Source organism: Erythrolamprus reginae, chromosome 1, assembly GCF_031021105.1.
Source record: "Erythrolamprus reginae isolate rEryReg1 chromosome 1, rEryReg1.hap1, whole genome shotgun sequence".
NCBI lineage: Eukaryota > Metazoa > Chordata > Lepidosauria > Squamata > Dipsadidae > Erythrolamprus > Erythrolamprus reginae.
The window spans coordinates 188,738,189-188,755,974 of NC_091950.1; the positions used below are offsets into that span (position 1 = coordinate 188,738,189).

Below are 17,786 nucleotides of genomic sequence, written 5' to 3' on the forward strand. Positions count from 1 at the left end.
ATTTTCTTGAAAATAAAGGAAAAAGTGTGCTTACTTTCTAATAAGTTTAATAGTTCCATTAAATAAGAACAGTTCAAATGTCCACCGAGCATGAAAAATGGCCAGAGATAAAATTCTGATCCTGTTTTATCATAGCATCACTAGCTTGTTAATGACAGCTCTCAGAGGCAATAATAATAATTAATAATTTTAACAATGAAAGTAACAAATACAAACCCACAAGAGTTTACCCATCTCATCCATGACCCAAAAAATTATGCCAATTTGCATTCAAAAGGGAAAAAAATAACTCAGTAAGTTCAAACTAAAACATGTATGTGTGTGCGTATTTCTAAAGTTCCTTTATCTAATTTTTGCACTTACTTGCCAACCCAATCCACTGCTAAACCAACAGGACTGACCAAGTATCTAAGGTTCAGGTCAACTTCTTTCACAGGATTATTTCCACTGCTTTCAAATGTGGGGATATATGCACGTTTGATGGAACCAAATTGTGACCCACGTCCAAGAATGCTGTAGTATACGACACCTAGAAGAGTTCAGACCTCTCTTTATATTTTCATGGGGGAAACGTTGCTAATAGGACAGTTCTGAGTTTCTAACATTTCAAATAAGGGATCGATAGAAGCATGCATTAACTCAGTTCACACGTTGTGCAAATGCATATATTGGTTTAATTGTAATATGTACGGCATGATTTTTTTCAATGGATTGCAGTTTAATAAACCTGGCTTAACATTATTTTTTAATCCATTCACCAATTTTGTCAGGATAAGAAGTATTGATCCAACTCAATGCAACTTGCTGACTATTTGCAAAATACTTTCAGTCTTAAACTGTAGCAATGGATATGTATATCATTCACCCATTTTTGTTGGGTACAGTAGGGTAGGTCATGGTTTAAAACCATATGAACCCAAGATCATCATTTCTGAAGCTAGGAAATTTAGTGTCTATATGCAGAAACTCTTGGAACGGCTTCAAAGAGTTGTGCTATCTTGGAATAAAAAGCAGTATTTCAATAGACATCTTGTAAAAATTAACAACCTGGAAAACCTCTATTTATAAATGGATAACCAGGCTATCAGGCTTCCTAATTTTTAATACACTAATTGTTAATTAGTAATTGGTCTTCTCTGGAAGTCAACTGATTAGATGACCACAAGTCCACTTTTTGATATTTTATCCTAATGCTGCTTTAGCAAACTCTAAACCAGACAGCCATGACAGTATCCAATGCTAAAATCATGGCCCCCTATTTGACATTGGTAAGAGAAAGAAAGAGATCTCATTGGTGCCTACTAAATGGCTTCTTCAGGTATTATTTATTGCTAAACCAGAAATGGTAGAAGCTGACAAGAAGATTCTTCTCTGCTTTCTGCAGCAAGTTTCAAGTTTGGAGTAAGCTTAAGACAGGCAGGCAGGCAGGCAGACAAGAGATGAGTGTCATAAAATATATAATAAATAAATATTTAAGTCTAATTTGCAAAGTGATTCGTAATATTACATTTCACAAAGTTCTTACAAGCTACAATCATGTCTACTTAATAGATAAGGAATTTAAACTACTGTATTACATTTGTTTTCCATGGAAAACAAATTCTGAAGAAGTTATTTCTCTGTTAGTAAGAAACACACACACACACACACACAAACACACACACACTGTGGCTACATCCTTGAAAAGAATATTCTATTCTAACAGCCAAAAACTAAAACATACTTAGGCCAATTCCTTCAGGATCCCAATGATAGTCTATTGCTTGAATGTGCTCTTCATTTTCAATATAGTCTGAATATTGCTCAGATGACATGTTGTATCTCCGAATTCGGACATTATCAGGCAGAAGTAAAATTGGTGAGTTGCCTTTAAAAAAAAGACAGAGAGAAAACATTATGTTGTTGGATCTCAGCAATTCAAACACAACATGGATTTTTAAAGCATCTGCTTGAACTTTACTTTCTATAAAGCATGTTGGTTATAAGATGTAGCACAGTGAGCTATAAAACTATTTTGGGTAATGCTCATTCGAGTGTTAAAGTGTTTACCATGTTGTAGTCTTCTTGTTATCCGTAGATAAGCTTGTTAGTGCATTTTTATAATTAGGGATGTCGAATCAATGGCATGCCAGATGTTGATTGACACCCTGAATGTGTCCTAGCTAGCCTGGCTGACAGGGAAGGATGGTGACAGTTGTAATGTTATTCCAACAACCTCTGGGAGGTTCTAATTGAAATGCAGTGAAGTGTTTCACTTTGTCTCTCTGAACAGGACATTCCGAGGCCACCTAACAAACAACTTTAAAATTGGCCTCCATTTTAACATCCCCTTATCACTCAGTAAGGAGAATAAGTTCAAGAAACAGGGATGTAATATGTTCCAGTATTTACAATGGAGGTTTGAAGCCTGGCCTTGGACTAAAACAATTTCCAGGAATTCCTATTTTACATAGAGAATGGCTGAGTTAAGAACTGCATTCGTTTATATAATAAACTAAACACGGAGATTTGTAATGCTTTCAAAACAAATATGTTTTATTAGGGCATCAGCTTTCACCAACAACAGTCATCTGATTCCCTATTACAGAGCTTTGACTACAAAAAGAAACACCTCTCTTCCTCTCTCTGTAGTTAAATTAAATATGAGCCAGGGTGGCGCAGCAGGTAGAGTGCTATACTTCAGGCCACTGAAGCTGAATGTAGATCTGTAGATCAGCGGTTCAAATCTCATCACCGGCTCAAGGTTGACTCAGCCTTCCATCCTTCCGAGGTGGGTAAAATGAGGACCCAGATTGTGGGGGCAACATGCTGGCTCTGTTAAAAAGTGTTATTGCTAACATGTTGTAAGCTGCCCTGAGTCTAAGGAGAAAGGGCAGCATAAAAATCTAATAAAATAAATAAATAAATAAAGTCCTGTTGGAAGCTCTCTGATATTGTCCCACCTTCATTGTTGATGAACACCTTTGTTCTGATATTGTATGTTGTCACCAGAACATCTCTCCCTTTCAATGAAGGGATATATCCAGTGGTGGGTTACTGCTGGTTCGGGAAACTGGTAGTTCTGACTGATAGGTTGACCTGGCCATCCGCCCTGGCACTATTTTGTCCTATATCGCAGTGTTTTTGGTGCTATGCGCATGCATGGAAGGCCATGTGCAGGCGCAGGTGGCGCATGCATGAGTGAAGCAAGCTTGCATGCGCTCACATTTTGGGTGCTGGTCAAACTGGTTGTTACATTATGTGATGCCCACCTCTGGATATATTAATGCCCAATGTACTACTTAGCACCTCAATTGAAATAAATGGATGGAGACCCCTGGCCTTGGGTTGAGTGGGACTGGAAAAGGTCTCTCCAGTCAATTAGATTGGCACCTATGGTTATCTTCTCTTTCTGGTCAGCTCTGTGATCTGTATCTTTCCTGTAAGATGTAGCCCCCCGCCCCCCAAATAAATAATTTTCAGGGAAATCTTGGCTGCTCTTACCATTGGCTGCACATTGCCTTCCATGTTGATCCCCAACAGATCGAAATCCCTCAGCACAAAAGCATTCATAACTTCCTTTGGAATTTTTACAAAGTTGTGGGCAAGTACCGAAGACTTCACATTCGTTGACATCTGAAATCAATGACAAATAGCGTTTTCATTTTTGCTCAGAACAGAAAATGATGCCTTGTTTGAGATGCTATTTTCTACTACGACATTTGCAATGTTTTTCTTACTTTGATTTAATTTTAAGTCTAAGCCAGACAAATGATATTAGGTTTGCATTGACAGCATCCTTCCAGCAGAATCTCTCCCCCATTTGCCCTTCAATAATTATCTCAATTTGTGTGTGCACTTTTAAGAACAAGAAATACAACAACAGAGCAACAACTTCCAACAGTGATGCAAAATATTCTATGACATAGGATTTGGCAGCATAAAAAGAAAAACAGAACTGGATAAAATAAATTTGAGGTGAAAAGCACAATGTATTGATATTTTGAAGGATCAAAGTTACTGAGAATTTCAAAGGTGGAAAACAAAATATAGATGGGAACTACCATCACAGGTATTCCTGTCCAGTTCACCGGGGTGGTATCCAGGCCTGCAGGTACATATAAAGCCTCCTTCATCTAGGTTGGTACAATTGTGTTCACAGATATTTTCAGCACATGTTCTGCCTGTTTCTGGATCTTAAAGAAAAAGAGATGGAGAAGTAAATATACATTTTGATCAATAAAGATTAAAAAAATTACAATTCATAGCATTTTTCCTCAATTCCCCTTTGGCATTATCCTCTTCTATTCTTAAAGAAATAACCTTTGAAATTAAAAAAAAATCACAAAGCAACTTTAACTGAAAATACCATTATTACTAAAGTAATAGTTTTGTGGGCGATTGTTGCACTTTGTGGGCAGAAAACAATTATGGCTATTTTAAGAACCAGTCATAATTATACTTTACAAAGAAGGTGTCTATTATTTAACAGTGAATCCTTTTCAAAGCAATCCAATCCATTTTAGAATTAACTCATGTATAGTACCAGGCTGCTTATGGTGCTAAAAGGAAAGAGGGAGATTCAAACTGCATTTTAATGAACTTTGGTTAAATTGTCATCATCAAAAAAAATTAATGGAGAAATTCTAAGTGGTGCTCATGAGAAGCAGACTGTAAAGTCCTATTGCTTTTGACTCCTTTTTTCCCCTAACAATGTATTTTTCCTCTTCTCCTTTCTTCTGTTTTTATTTACCATGATTATAGAAGGCCATCAACTCTAATACCAAGATGTCAAATTGCCAAGATGTCAAATCAGGGGTGAAATTCAGCAGGTTCTGACAAGTTCTGGAGAACTGGTAGTGGAAATTTTAAGTAGTTCGGAGAACCAGCAAACACCACCTCTGGCTGGCCACAGAGTGGGGACCAAATGGGATTTTACAATATCCTTCCCCTGCCACGCCCACCATGCCATACTCACAGAAACTGAAAGATTTTGAATTTCACCCCTGTGTCAAATGCATAAAACCAGTATAAAATATCCCACTAATATATGACCAACTCCTAATAGCTGGACTTTATTATTATGCCTTAAATATCTGAGGCTCTTAAAAAAATAAGTTGGCATTCACTCTATTAACATCAATGGGAGAAAAACCTTTAATAAACAGCACTATTTTATTGTTTCTGTAGGAGATATGACTTTTTTCTTAATTTACGTATATACATGACTTTATCTTAGCTGTTCCCCATTAGTTACACTCAGTTATATTGATTTAAAAAAACACTTTATTTAAAATCACAAGCAGAGTAAAGAATAAATAAACCAGAAGGATAAAGGGGTTAATGCGGAGAAGAGCATAGTTCACTATAATTTGAGATTTGATTTAATTTTTTATTTGATTTAATTGGATTTGTATGCCGCCCCTCTCCGAGGACTCGGGGCGGCTCACAGCATGCACAGAAAAACCAGAAACAGTAATAACAATCCAATTAATAATATGTTAAAAAACAAGCTTTAAAATTCTAATTTTTTTAAAAAAAACTATCAATACCATTCATTCAACAATCAAACTAAAGCATTGATTGGTCGGGAGGGAAGATCTAAGGAACCCCAGCCTGGCAGCAAAGATGAGTTTTTAAACTCTTTTGGAAGGCGAGGAGGGTGGGGGCAGTACGCATCTCCAGGGGGGGGAACTGATTCCAGAGGGCCGGGCCCCCCACAGAGAAGGCTCTTCCCCTAAGTCCCACCAGCCGACATTGCTTGGTCGACAGGACCCTAAGGAGACCAACTCTGTGGGACCTTACTGGTCGCTGGATTGTCTTTCATAAGTCAGTTCCTCCTCAATATTTCACTTTTCAGCATCCATAAGTCCCCAAATGGCAGGGCCAATGGATTATGGGATATGCAATCTAAGACACTTGGAAAGTGCCAGGTTACTGAATGCTGCTTTAGGTTGTGTCACAGATGAAAAAAACCTGAATTCAATTTTTAAATGAAATAGAGAAAGTTAAAAAAGGGAGAGAGGCATCATATTTCAGTATGATAGATCAGATGGGGGGGGGGCATTACTTCAGTGGATTTCTCCACAATTTTCCATCGTCTTGAAAACATGAAGTTTCCACCTTACCCATCTGAGAAATCCTGCAAGAAAGCAAACAAACATAATAATGTCCACGCAGCCACAACAATACTCACTGCAGCCGAGCTCATCAAAATGGTTTCCACAGTCGTCATAATTATCACAGACATAATGCAGCGGGATACAGTTTCCATTACCACACTTAAATTCTTCAGGAGTGCAAGGCTGGGGAGTAGGTTCTTTGCCTGAATAAAAAGAGAAATGCACACTTTGCATAACTTTGTAATCACTGGTAAACTTATTATTCTGCAAACTATATGGATAAAGTTAAGAGGGTAAACATAGGTATGAGCACCTGAAACTAAGAGAACAAACAGCAAATTAATCTATTCATTCCTGTAGTTCAGATAAATGGATAAACTTACAATGTTCTTCTTTCTCATCACTTCCATCTCCACAGTCATCCTCCTGGTTACACAATTCCTGGCTGTAGATGCAGCGATTATTCTCACAACGAAAGCGGTAGGGAGGCTCGCAAACAACGTCCACTGAAATCGGAGAGGTTACAAGAGTTTAAATATTGATTATGGGTCTCTGTTTCAAAATACTTCCTGAATGTTAGACGGTAGTAGACCATATGTATTTAAAGAGATGGACCAAGTGAAAGCAAGTACCGTATATACTCGAGTATAAGCCGAGTTTTTTAGCCCCAAAAATGGGCTGAAAAACACAGCCTCGGCTTATACTCGGGTCATTGACAAAGTCACCACACGAGGGCGCCATTGCTTGAGCCAGAGCGAGGAGGCACCAGCTTTTGTCCCCTAGTTCCTCTCCCTGCCTCAAGCAAATGAGGCAGCCATTTGCTCCAACCGAGAGGGGGGGAAAGCAATGGTGAGTAACTATTCTTTGCTCTATCTGCATTGTCCTTAGTCGGATTAAAAAGGCCCCCTGCTGTCAGATTCTCCTCCCCCTCCTTTGAAAGGATTTAAACTGTTTAAAAAATGGTATTTTGTGGTAGTTGCTGTCCTTGCTTGGATAGGATCTAATAATGTGTTATGAGGCAGAGCTAGACAGGAATTCTTTTTCTATCTGTGTATCTTTCTATCTATCTATTTTTCTATCTATCTATTTTTCTATCTATCTATCTATCTATCTGTATCTATTTCTATCTATCTATCTATCTATCTATTTTTCTATCTGTCTGTCTGTCTGTCTATCTATCTTTCTATCTATATCTATCTGTCTATCTATCTATCTATCATCTATCATCTATCTATCTATCTGTATCTATTTCTATCTATCTATTTTTCTATCTTTCTATCTATCTATCTATCTATCATCTATCTATCTATCTATCTGTATCTATTTCTATCTATCTATCTATCTATCTATTTTTCTATCTATCTATCTATCTATCTATCTATCTGTATCTATTTCTATCTATCTATCTATCTATCTATCTATTTTTCTATCTGTCTGTCTGTCTATCTATCTTTCTTTCTATCTATATCTATCTGTCTATCTATCTATCTATCTATCTATCTATCATCTATCTATCTATCTGTATCTATTTCTATCTATCTATTTTTCTATCTTTCTATCTATCTATTTTTCTATCTATCTATTTTTCTTTCTATCTATCTATCTATCTATCTATCTATCTATCTGTATCTATTTCTATCTATCTATCTATCTATTTTTCTATCTGTCTGTGTGTCTGTCTGTCTATCTATCTTTCTATCTATATCTATCTATCTATCTATCTATCTATCTATCTATCTATCTATTTGGTTTTCTATGCTGATAACCTCACAGCAGCTAATGCTGAAGCTCTTCTTTGGATACACTTATTTATTTGTTTGTTTGTTTGTTTGTTTGTTTGTTTATTTAATTGGATTTGTATGCAATCCCTCTCCAAGGACTCAGGGTGGCTCACAGCATATATAAAAACAGAACAATAATGTAAATCCAATTAATGATGAGAAGGAATCCAGTTTTGAAGGATTTTAACTGTTAGGTTTTAGCTTTGTTCCTGATCGAGCTACTTTTTTTACTTTTTAATTTATTGTTAATATTGTTAATTTGTTTACCCTCTTTTAAATTTACAGAGCTAGTTTACTGGTTTTCTTTAAAATAAATATTCTAAAACATGTCTCAATTAATGTAATTTTATTGTTTTCCATTTTTATAAGTTACCAGTAGCCACTGCATTTTCTAACCTCGGCTTATACTCGGGTCAATACGTTTTCCTAGTTTTTGTGGCAAAAAATTGGTGCCTCGGCTTATACTCGGGTCGGCTTATACTCGAGTATATACGGTAGCTTAAATTACCCATAATCAAGAACAAGTATATCTTCAGAGACCTCCAAATGTATCTCATCAGAGTTATGCCATCCTATAGTCCAGTGATTTTCAACCTTTTTTGAGCCACGGCACATTTTTTACATTTGCGAAACCCTGGGGCACATTGTGTGGGAGGGGGCGGCTAAAAAAAAGTTTGGACAAAAAAATTCTCTCTCTCTCTCTCTTCCTCCCCTTCACTCTATTTCTTTCTCCCTCCCTCTCTCTCCCTTCCTTCCTCTTTCTTTCTTTCTCTCTCTCTCTCTCCATCCCTCTTTCTTTCTCTTCCTTCCTCTTTTTTGCTCTTTCTCCCTCCCTCCCTCCCTCTATGTCTTTCTCTCTCTCTCTCTCCTTCCCTCCCTCTTTCTCTCTCTCTCTTGCTTGCTTTCTCTCTCTTGCTCTCTCTTTCTTTCTTTCTCTTGTTTTCTCTCTTCTTTCTTTCTTTCTTTCTCTTTTGTTCTCTTTCTCTTTCTCTCGCTCTTTCTCTCTCTTGCTTTCTTTCTTTCTCTCTCTCTCTTGCTTTCTCTCTCTCTTGCTTTCTTTCTCTCTGAGCTTCGCGGCACACCTGACCATGTCTCGCGGCACACTAGTGTGCCACGGCACACTGGTTGAAAAACACTGCTATAGTCCACGGTTAACAAATGGTCAATATTAACTCTAGTTAATACCAGGTAGGAAAAGCCTGCAAAAACCTGGTTTCTGAATTTCTTTCTCAATCCCTTAACAGCAGCTCCACTCTGATTTTGGAAGAAGGCATTGAAGTCAATCTTCCTTTTACTGGTTTTCACCCATTGCAAATTTAGTTCTGCTCTGCTCTGTGTTTGGAGAGCTATCCTGTTTATTTATATATAAATTGATTTTATCTGAATACAGTTGCGTTTATAACCATGCCTTCGTTGATCTTGGAGTTTATCACGAGTAGATCTGAGAAAGCTTTCTGAGATTCTTTTCAGGTTGACAATGAAAAACTTCCAACTCCTGGATTAATTTTCTAACTTCCCCATCAGGCTCAGGAATCTTTATGTGCTTAGTAATCTCTGTATTTCATTATGGAGAGATTGTATGCATTATACATCAATTCTGTTAGCTATAAAAATGTGCATGCCAAAATCAAAAAGGCTGTGCAACTAGATCTAAGCACCTGTGTGTTCTCAAGAAGCACCCTCCCCATGTTATAGAAAAAGTTGATTTTGAACTCCAGAGGAGGTTAGGATATGGGAAGGTAAGGATGTGTTTGCCAGTCTATCATTCGAATATAAAATCCATTTCCCAGTTTAAAATAAAATCTGGCATTTCAAAAACGGATGGTCCGAAGATAGAAGGGCATAAGAATGGGCTTTAAAAACAACAACAACAAATCTTCAGCTTACAGCAGAACTGAAGTTCTTCATCTGTCCCGTCTCCGCAATCGTCATCACCATCACATTTCCAGTGGGGCTGAATACAGACGTGGTTCTTGCACTCAAACATTGAAGGGGGACAGTAAGAACCATTTGGATAGCGAGTGGCTGATAAAAAAGACAATCAGTTTTAATATCATGACCCTTTTAGATACTATGCAAGCGATTTCTTAATCTTTTTCTTCATACATAATCTCATATGTTCTAGTACAGTGATGCCAAACCTATGGCACCCGCGCCACAGATGGCACGCAAAGCCATATCTGAGGGCAAGCGAGGCATTGCCCTATGTCAGCTCCAGTGTGCATCCACACACTGGTCAGCTGAATTTTGGGCTTCTTTTCACCCCTTCTTGCTTTCCCTAGGCTTCAGGAAAGGCAACCAGCATGGCTTACTTGAAGGCCTCTGCAGTCAGTAATGATATTGGCTACAGAGGCCTTTAGGAAAGCCACTGCAGCTGATAACAGAACTCCAGATCAATCCAGAGCTTTGTTATCGGCTACAGAAGCCTTCAGGAAAGCCTTTCCGGTTGTCAAAGAAATGGGCCAAGGTGTGTGAGGCCTGGTTCCAACTATCTGAAGGTAAGTAGCAGGGCAGCTCCACTTCCATTTTATTTCTAAACTTCCGGTTGGCCCGTTGGGGCATTTTTCACTGTCCCCAGGCTTCAGGAGGCTTTCCTGAATCCTGGAGAAAGTGAAAAATAGCTCAGCAGGCCTACCGGAAGTCTAGAGGCTTCATGAGGCCTGTGTGCATGTAGAGGGGGGGGCAGCACAGGGGCTTGTGTGCATGCAGGAAGCGGTGTGGAAGTTGTGCACATGCATGGCGAGAGGGCACTGTTAGATATTTGCCTGGGTGACCTACCCAGACAGGGTAAAAGTCAAAAGTTCAGATTTGTTTATTGCATGTTGATTGGTTGCCTTATTTTGGTGCTTAAAATGTATCTTTGTAAAACTGCCCTGTTGCTGGGCTAGATTGTATAAATAGGAGAACTGTCATTGTATAGAGCTCTCAATACTCCATTGCTTCTTGACTGAATTGACTTCCTTGTCCTGTTAATGAAATAAACCTTGCTTGATTCAACCTTGCTTTGAGAGTTATTACATTGGCGACGAGGAGGCCGACCCTCCGTGTGCTATCATGGCTACTCCATCGGTAGTCCAGCCACCTGAATTCTTTGACCCAGAAAGAATGACCTGGACAGCCTACATGGCGAAGTTTGAAATATTTTTGGAAGCGGCTGGCATGAAAGACGCCGACAGTGACCGCAAGCGTGCCCTTTTCCTCAATTACTGTAGCACACAGATTTTTGAGCTGGCAGAAACCCTCACTGACGTGTCATACATCTGCACCCTTTTGGCACCCGAGCCAAAAAAGATTCGCCATCACTGTTCTAATAAATTGATATTTTTCCCATTGCTAAGATATCCCTTAGATCCTGGCTTTTAGAGGAGTTTAGTAATAGCAACATCATATGACTTGAATAAAAGGTATCTTTAAAAAAAAACAACAACATTGCTTTATATTGTACTGCAGAGGTCCCCAACCCTGGTCCGTGAACCAATACCAGTCCACGGCCCATTAGGATCTGTAGTTGTTGGGAAGCGGTGGGCGAGCATGAGAAGGTGCATTTGCACAAGTGATCGGCGCGCATGTGCCTATCCCCTCACATACAAAAAAAAGACATGATATCGTAAGGAACCGACATTGTTTCCGCCAAAAATCTGAGAACTCACGACAAGAAGCTTCGTCAGAGAAGTCCAGGCAGTCTGCAGTCCCATCACACCGGAATCGTTCTCCAATACAGTGGCCACTGTTGCACTGGAAATAACCTGGGTGGCAAGTCCTCAGTTCTAAAAAGAAGAGTAAATAAGTACTGAAATATTTTTTTTTTCATTTAAACCTCATGATTTTTGACGAATGTATCTTTTTTTTATGTACACTGAGAGCATATGCACCAAAGACAAATTCCTTGTGTGTCCAATCACACTTGGCCAATAAAGAATTCTTTTCTATTTTCTATTTTCTTTTCTTTTCTATTTTCTATTCAAGCCATGTGGCTGGTGTAGTGGAGAGGGAGAAGAAGTGAGGAAGGGAGGGGAGGGAGAGGGCAGGAGAGAGGGAGAAAGATTTGCATAAAGTCAAAGGAAGGACAAATTCAAACTGCAATACATACCACAATCTACTTCATCTGAGTTGTCTTCACAGTCATTGTCATGGTCACACAGCCACCGAGAAGGAATGCAGCGCAAATTTGCGCACCGAAACTCACTTTCTGTGCATTCACGAGGACCTTGCAATAAGAATCATTCAGACATGGTGTGAACTTTTGCAAATTCATTCAGAACAGAATACTCAATATGTTGATACCATTATGTTGCTCACTTGCTAATTTTTTTCATTTAAAATATTGGAAACTATGCAGTTTGGAAGGTAAAGGCTACCCTCCCCACCCCCCTCCAATCCACCTCTCGCAATCAAGACATCAACTAACCACTTACAGATAAAATTCCAGCAAGTAAATATAAAAAGTATTTTAATACAAAGCAACCAACACTGCAGATTTTGGTGAAAAAAAGGAAAAAGGAAAGCCCTTACTGCAGTTTTGTTCATCGGAGTCATCCCCACAATCGTCGTTTCCATCGCACTTCCATCGCAGTGGAATACACCGGTGATTATCACAGCGGAAATCTCCCAAAGGATCACAAGTCAGGGATTCTGCAGAACACACACATGCCCGAGGCAGAGAGAAATCAGTTGCCAGCAACAATTAACACACCCTTCTCAAATGCAACTGGGAAAGAAGAGATGCACAAATAAGATTGGTACAGGGATGGCAATAGCAAAAAATTAGGCAACAGGACAATAGGACAGGGATGGTAGGCACGATGGTGGGCTTATGCATGCCCCTTACAGACTTCTTAGGAATGGGGTGAGGTCGACTGTAGAGAGTCGAATGTTAACGTTTTTGGGGTTTGGAGAAGAAACTACAGAGTCAGGTAGTGCATTCCTCAAATTAAACAGTAAATAGGTAGTCCTCCTTTAGTGATTGTCTGGTTCAAGAACCAACTGGCCATGAAAATGTAACTTTGCAAGCAATCCTCAACTTTACAACTTTCACAAGTCTGTAAAGCAAAGGAGATTTGGCAGGCAATTTAACTCCTCCATTTTATATTCATGCCTTACTTTTTTTTTCTGCACAAACTATTACATTTGTTAAATCCCCTCCTGTTCATTCCGTCCACTGCTCACACTTGTCTACGGTATATCTTTTAAATTCTTTATTTCGTTTAAATTTTAGCAGTTTTCTCTCAGCTTTGTATTATCACCCCTCCTCCCCAGCCCCTTAGACCAAATCACTGACAGAAGTATTAAACAGCACCTGGCCCAGGGCAGGGTCCTGTGGCCTTCACTAGATTGTTCCTCTCCCAGCTGAAGTGGAGATATTAAGTATTTATTTCAGTCAACTATTGTACCAGTCCATTTACAGCAGGGGTAGCATCTTCTACAACCCTGTTTTGCAATTTTATTACATAGCATATTACAAGATTTTCTTCCCTCCCGTCTTTCAGAACCTCGCTTTCTGGGTTTCTCTAAGATTACCAAGAACGATTTGGTGATCAATTTCTGCTTCACTACCCTGGAATGTAAATCCATGTCATTATGGATACATGCATTCATTTAATATAGTCAAGTTCTCCCTTGCCCTCTCCTTGTCTATCCTAAATTGCAGTATCCTCATTCCCCAGTGGTATAATGATCACCAGCTAGGGCTCTATGTACTTTCTGAGAAAAGGCAGGCACAAAACATATACAGTGGCACCTTGACATACGAGTTTAATTCATGCCAGAGCCGACCTCATATGTCGATCAATTCGTATCTCGAACGAATGCATTTAGATTTGGCTTTTCGCGCCAAGATAACTGGAAAAAATGGAATTCTTGCGCCACCTAGTGGACGCTCGGCTCGTATCTCAAATTTGAGCTCGGGTGTCAAAAAGAAATTTTGCTCGTGTCTCAGCTCGTAACTTGGAATACTCGCATGTGGAGCAGCTCGTATCTAGAGGTACTACTGTATTAAGAAGTTTCCCCCTTTCACTGTCAACCATTACCACCTTACCACTTTCTCTTAGCAATGCAGCTCTTTGGGTTTTTTTTATTTCAAGAAAACTTCATTTTACCATTTTGCACAGCCTTTGGGGATTTGTCAAATATTTGGAAAAATGTTATCAGATAATTATATATTATCATTTATATCTTGCTTTTATTGTTGTTATAAATAAACTCAAGATGGTGAACATAGTCATAATATTCGTTCCTCCTCTTATTTTCCTGACATCAACAATCTTGTGAAAGAAAACTAGTTGAAAGCCACGCAGAGAGCTTTCAAGTGGGACTAGAACTCACACCCTCCTGGTTTTGAGTCTGGCACCTTAAATGCTACACCAATCTGGCTATTCTTCCCACTTAACAAAAACATGCCCAGATGAAAAGATACTCATAAATCTATGTTTTAATTCACAGCAAATGAGCACAAATTATGTTGCACCTGGAGCGGGAACAGGAGCAATTGAATATATAGACAGTAATACCTTGGTGACAGTTTCAGATAATTTGGACCTTCACAAGAGCAAATATCAGAGAAATCAACAATTTCAATTTCCGTAAATAAATTTACCTCCACGGTCTTTAATTTCAAGTGCTGTTAATGACCTCCCAGGTCTTAAGCAACTGAAAAGGAACTATTACTGTGTCATTTTGCCACCAACAGTCTCATACAGGTATTGCTTGCAAGTGGCATGAAAGAAAATATAGGGCTACCTACCACAGCCTTGTTCATCGCTATTGTCTCGGCAGTCATTGTTACCATTGCAGACAGACCAGAGAGGGACGCAGCGGTAATTGGTCCTACAGCTAAATTCTGTATAATTATCACATCGATAGGTAGGACCCACTAAAAGAGAGAGAGAGAGAAAGATGGAGAAATTGCATGACTTTTTGATCAAATTCTTCATTAGAGAAAATAATAAGCATCATACCAAGATTATTTTTTTAAATGCAATAGTAGATAAACTATAATTACTGATATATATTTGTTTTTCAATTCAATTAAGTGTTTTCTACATACAGTACTCAACAAGTGATAGCGATTTTATTTATTTATTTATCTATCTATCTATTTATTTATTTATTTATCTATTTATCTATTTATGTGTACTATGTAGATATAGATAAATACAATAGCCTTCCTTAATCAGGCAACTTCTTATACCCAATAATGGGGTATGTCCAACATATCTGGATAATAAAAGTAGAGGAACATCTACTTTAAAAACTTCCTGCTCTTCCTTGATAGTGTCCCTTATCAGAAATAATCCTTTTACTTACGATAGAATTAGACAATATCTAACTCCAGTTCTTCCTAACTGTTCAATAACCTTATAATTGTACTGGCCTAATTCTCCCCAATTTGCATAAGATTTTGTCAATTGTATACCAAAGTTACTGGGCCCAGATAATTTGGTTCAACATATTATATTGGCATAGTATACCTGATTAGAATGTTATTTGAGTCTGCCGTCCTATGCATTAGTTCAGAAATAAACTCAAATGAGTTTAATGGGGCTTAACCCAGGTACTGCATATAGATACCAAAAGGCACTCTAAAGTGTTAATTATTTCAGAATCAGGAATGACAAGGACCCTGCCTCTTTCCCAAATTGATTTCCAAAAAGAAAGGAGTCCTTTATTTAGGAAAAGGAAAGAAGAAAGGGGGCAGGAAAAGCATTGGAACAGTTCCAAACTATTAGTAGGTTTTTCCTTGAAGTCTTTCACATCAAAGTACAAAGTGAACTCCCTAAAGTGACTACAAGCAAATAAAAGCATGTTCTTCCATCCCTTTCAACATAGGAGCGACTATTTGTTTAGTCAAGATTAATATTCATGCATAGAGAATCAGGCATTTCTTCAACTGGAAGCAATATGATTGTCCTTATTTCACGCTCTGCAATATGCATAATAGGAAAGATGCACTTCAGAGAGTTACCGTATTTTTTGGAGTATAAGAGACACCTTTTTCCTCCCTAAAAGATGCTGAAAATTTAGGTGCGTCTTATACTCCAAATGTAGCTTTTTCAAAGCTTGTTTTCCCAGCCCTAACGAAATGCTAACAATCTTTCTGGCTTCCTACTCCCTCCAAAGTAGGTTTTTTCCAACCCCAAGTCTTTGCAGGCTTGTTTTCATTCCTATTTCCTTCAAAGAAGATTTTTTTTTCAGCCCTAAGCAGGGGATAAAATAATGTGCTGAACCTTAACAGACTGGTAAGATGAATACCTGGTAGGAAGATTCCCCCCCCCCTATTTTCTTCCCCCAAAACTTCTTATACTCTGAAAAATACTGGGTCCTATTCTTTTTAATATGTTTGTGAGTGACATAGGGGAAGGCTTGGTAGGGAAGGTTTGCCTATTTGCCGATGACTCTAAAGTGTGCAATAGGGTTGATATTCCTGGAGGCGTCTGTAATATGGTAAATGATTTAGCTTTACTAGATAAATGGTCAAAGCAATGGAAACTGCAGTTTAATGTTTCCAAATGTAAAATAATGCACTTGGGGAAAAGGAATCCTCAATCTGAGTATTGTATTGGCAGTTCTGTGTTAGCAAATACTTCAGAAGAAAAGGATTTAGGGGTAGTGATTTCTGACAGTCTCAAAATGGGTGAACAGTGCAGTCAGGTGGTAGGGAAAGCAAGTAGGATGCTTGGCTGCATAGCTAGAGGTATAACAAGCAGGAAGAGGGAGATTATGATCCCGCTATATAGAATGCTGGTGAGACCACATTTGGAGTACTGTGTTCAGTTCTGGAGACCTCACCTACAAAAAGATATTGACAAAATTGAACGGGTCCAAAGACGGGCTACAAGAATGGTGGAAGGTCTTAAGCATAAAACGTATCAGGAAAGACTTAATGAACTCAATCTGTATAGTCTGGAGGACAGAAGGAAAAGGGGGGACATGATCGAAACATTTAAATATATTAAAGGGTTAAATAAGGTCCAGGAGGGAAGTGTTTTTAATAGGAAAGTGAACACAAGAACAAGGGGACACAATCTGAAGTTAGTTGGGGGAAAGATCAAAAGCAACCTGAGAAAATATTATTTCACTGAAAGAGTAGTAGATCCTTGGAACAAACTTCCAGCAGACGTGGTTGGTAAATCCACAGTAACTGAATTTATACATGCCTGGGATAAACATATATCCATCCTAAGATAAAATACAGAAAATAGTATAAGGGCAGACTAGATGGACCATGAGGTCTTTTTCTGCCGTCAGTCTTCTGTGTTTCTATGTTTCTAATACGGTATTCCCCTACACACCCATTCTCCTGCCTTTCACATTGTTTGGCAGTTACCACTAAGAGTAAAGCCAAACAATACCTCTTAATCGGTACAGCAATGATAACGTAGCTCAAGATGTGTTTTGCTTACTGCATTCATGGAACGGTTCATCTGAGTTGTCACCACAATCATTATCCACATCACATTTCCAGGTCTGGGGGATGCATCGGCCATTGTTACATTGAAACTGGCCCGGACGGCAGGTTCTGCCGGCACAATGAGCACTATCCTCGTCTGAATGATCACCACAGTCATCTTCTCGGTCACACTGCCAGGCTTCCGGGATGCATCGTTTATTAGCGCATTGCCACTGGTGAGATTCGCATTGGTGATTGGCTAAAAGAAAACCAGAACTTTCTCAAAAAAATATCCGTAATGCTACTTCATTTGGAGAATGGCCAAAATAATAAAAAATAAATCTGAAAACCCCGACATGCAGACAGAGGGAAACATTTTATACAGCGAAACATCAACATGGAGATGCTTTATGCAGCCCAGGTGCATTTCTGGATGAAAAGGAATTTTGACTCTCAGAAAATCTTAACAGCATGAAGAAGTTTCCTGGATGAGAAGTGAAATGTCTTCAAAAAGAAACC

General features: G+C 38.7%; 1 protein-coding gene across 2 annotated transcripts in view; it reads right to left on the reverse strand.

The window, feature by feature from the left end:
- The window catches only part of LRP2 (LDL receptor related protein 2), a 179,721-nt gene that overhangs the window by 21,510 nt on the left and 140,425 nt on the right, over nt 1-17,786 (reverse strand). For both annotated transcript variants that reach the window (XM_070731728.1, XM_070731727.1), the window contains exons 56-67: nt 17,281-17,526; nt 14,622-14,750; nt 12,395-12,514; nt 11,973-12,089; nt 11,533-11,649; nt 9,770-9,907; nt 6,485-6,607; nt 6,176-6,304; nt 4,044-4,175; nt 3,484-3,615; nt 1,724-1,867; nt 364-529 (exon numbers count right to left, since the gene is read on the reverse strand). In XM_070731728.1, coding sequence (XP_070587829.1) covers nt 364-529; nt 1,724-1,867; nt 3,484-3,615; nt 4,044-4,175; nt 6,176-6,304; nt 6,485-6,607; nt 9,770-9,907; nt 11,533-11,649; nt 11,973-12,089; nt 12,395-12,514; nt 14,622-14,750; nt 17,281-17,526 — 1,693 coding nt within the window. The remainder of the gene's footprint in view (nt 1-363; nt 530-1,723; nt 1,868-3,483; nt 3,616-4,043; nt 4,176-6,175; nt 6,305-6,484; nt 6,608-9,769; nt 9,908-11,532; nt 11,650-11,972; nt 12,090-12,394; nt 12,515-14,621; nt 14,751-17,280; nt 17,527-17,786) is intronic.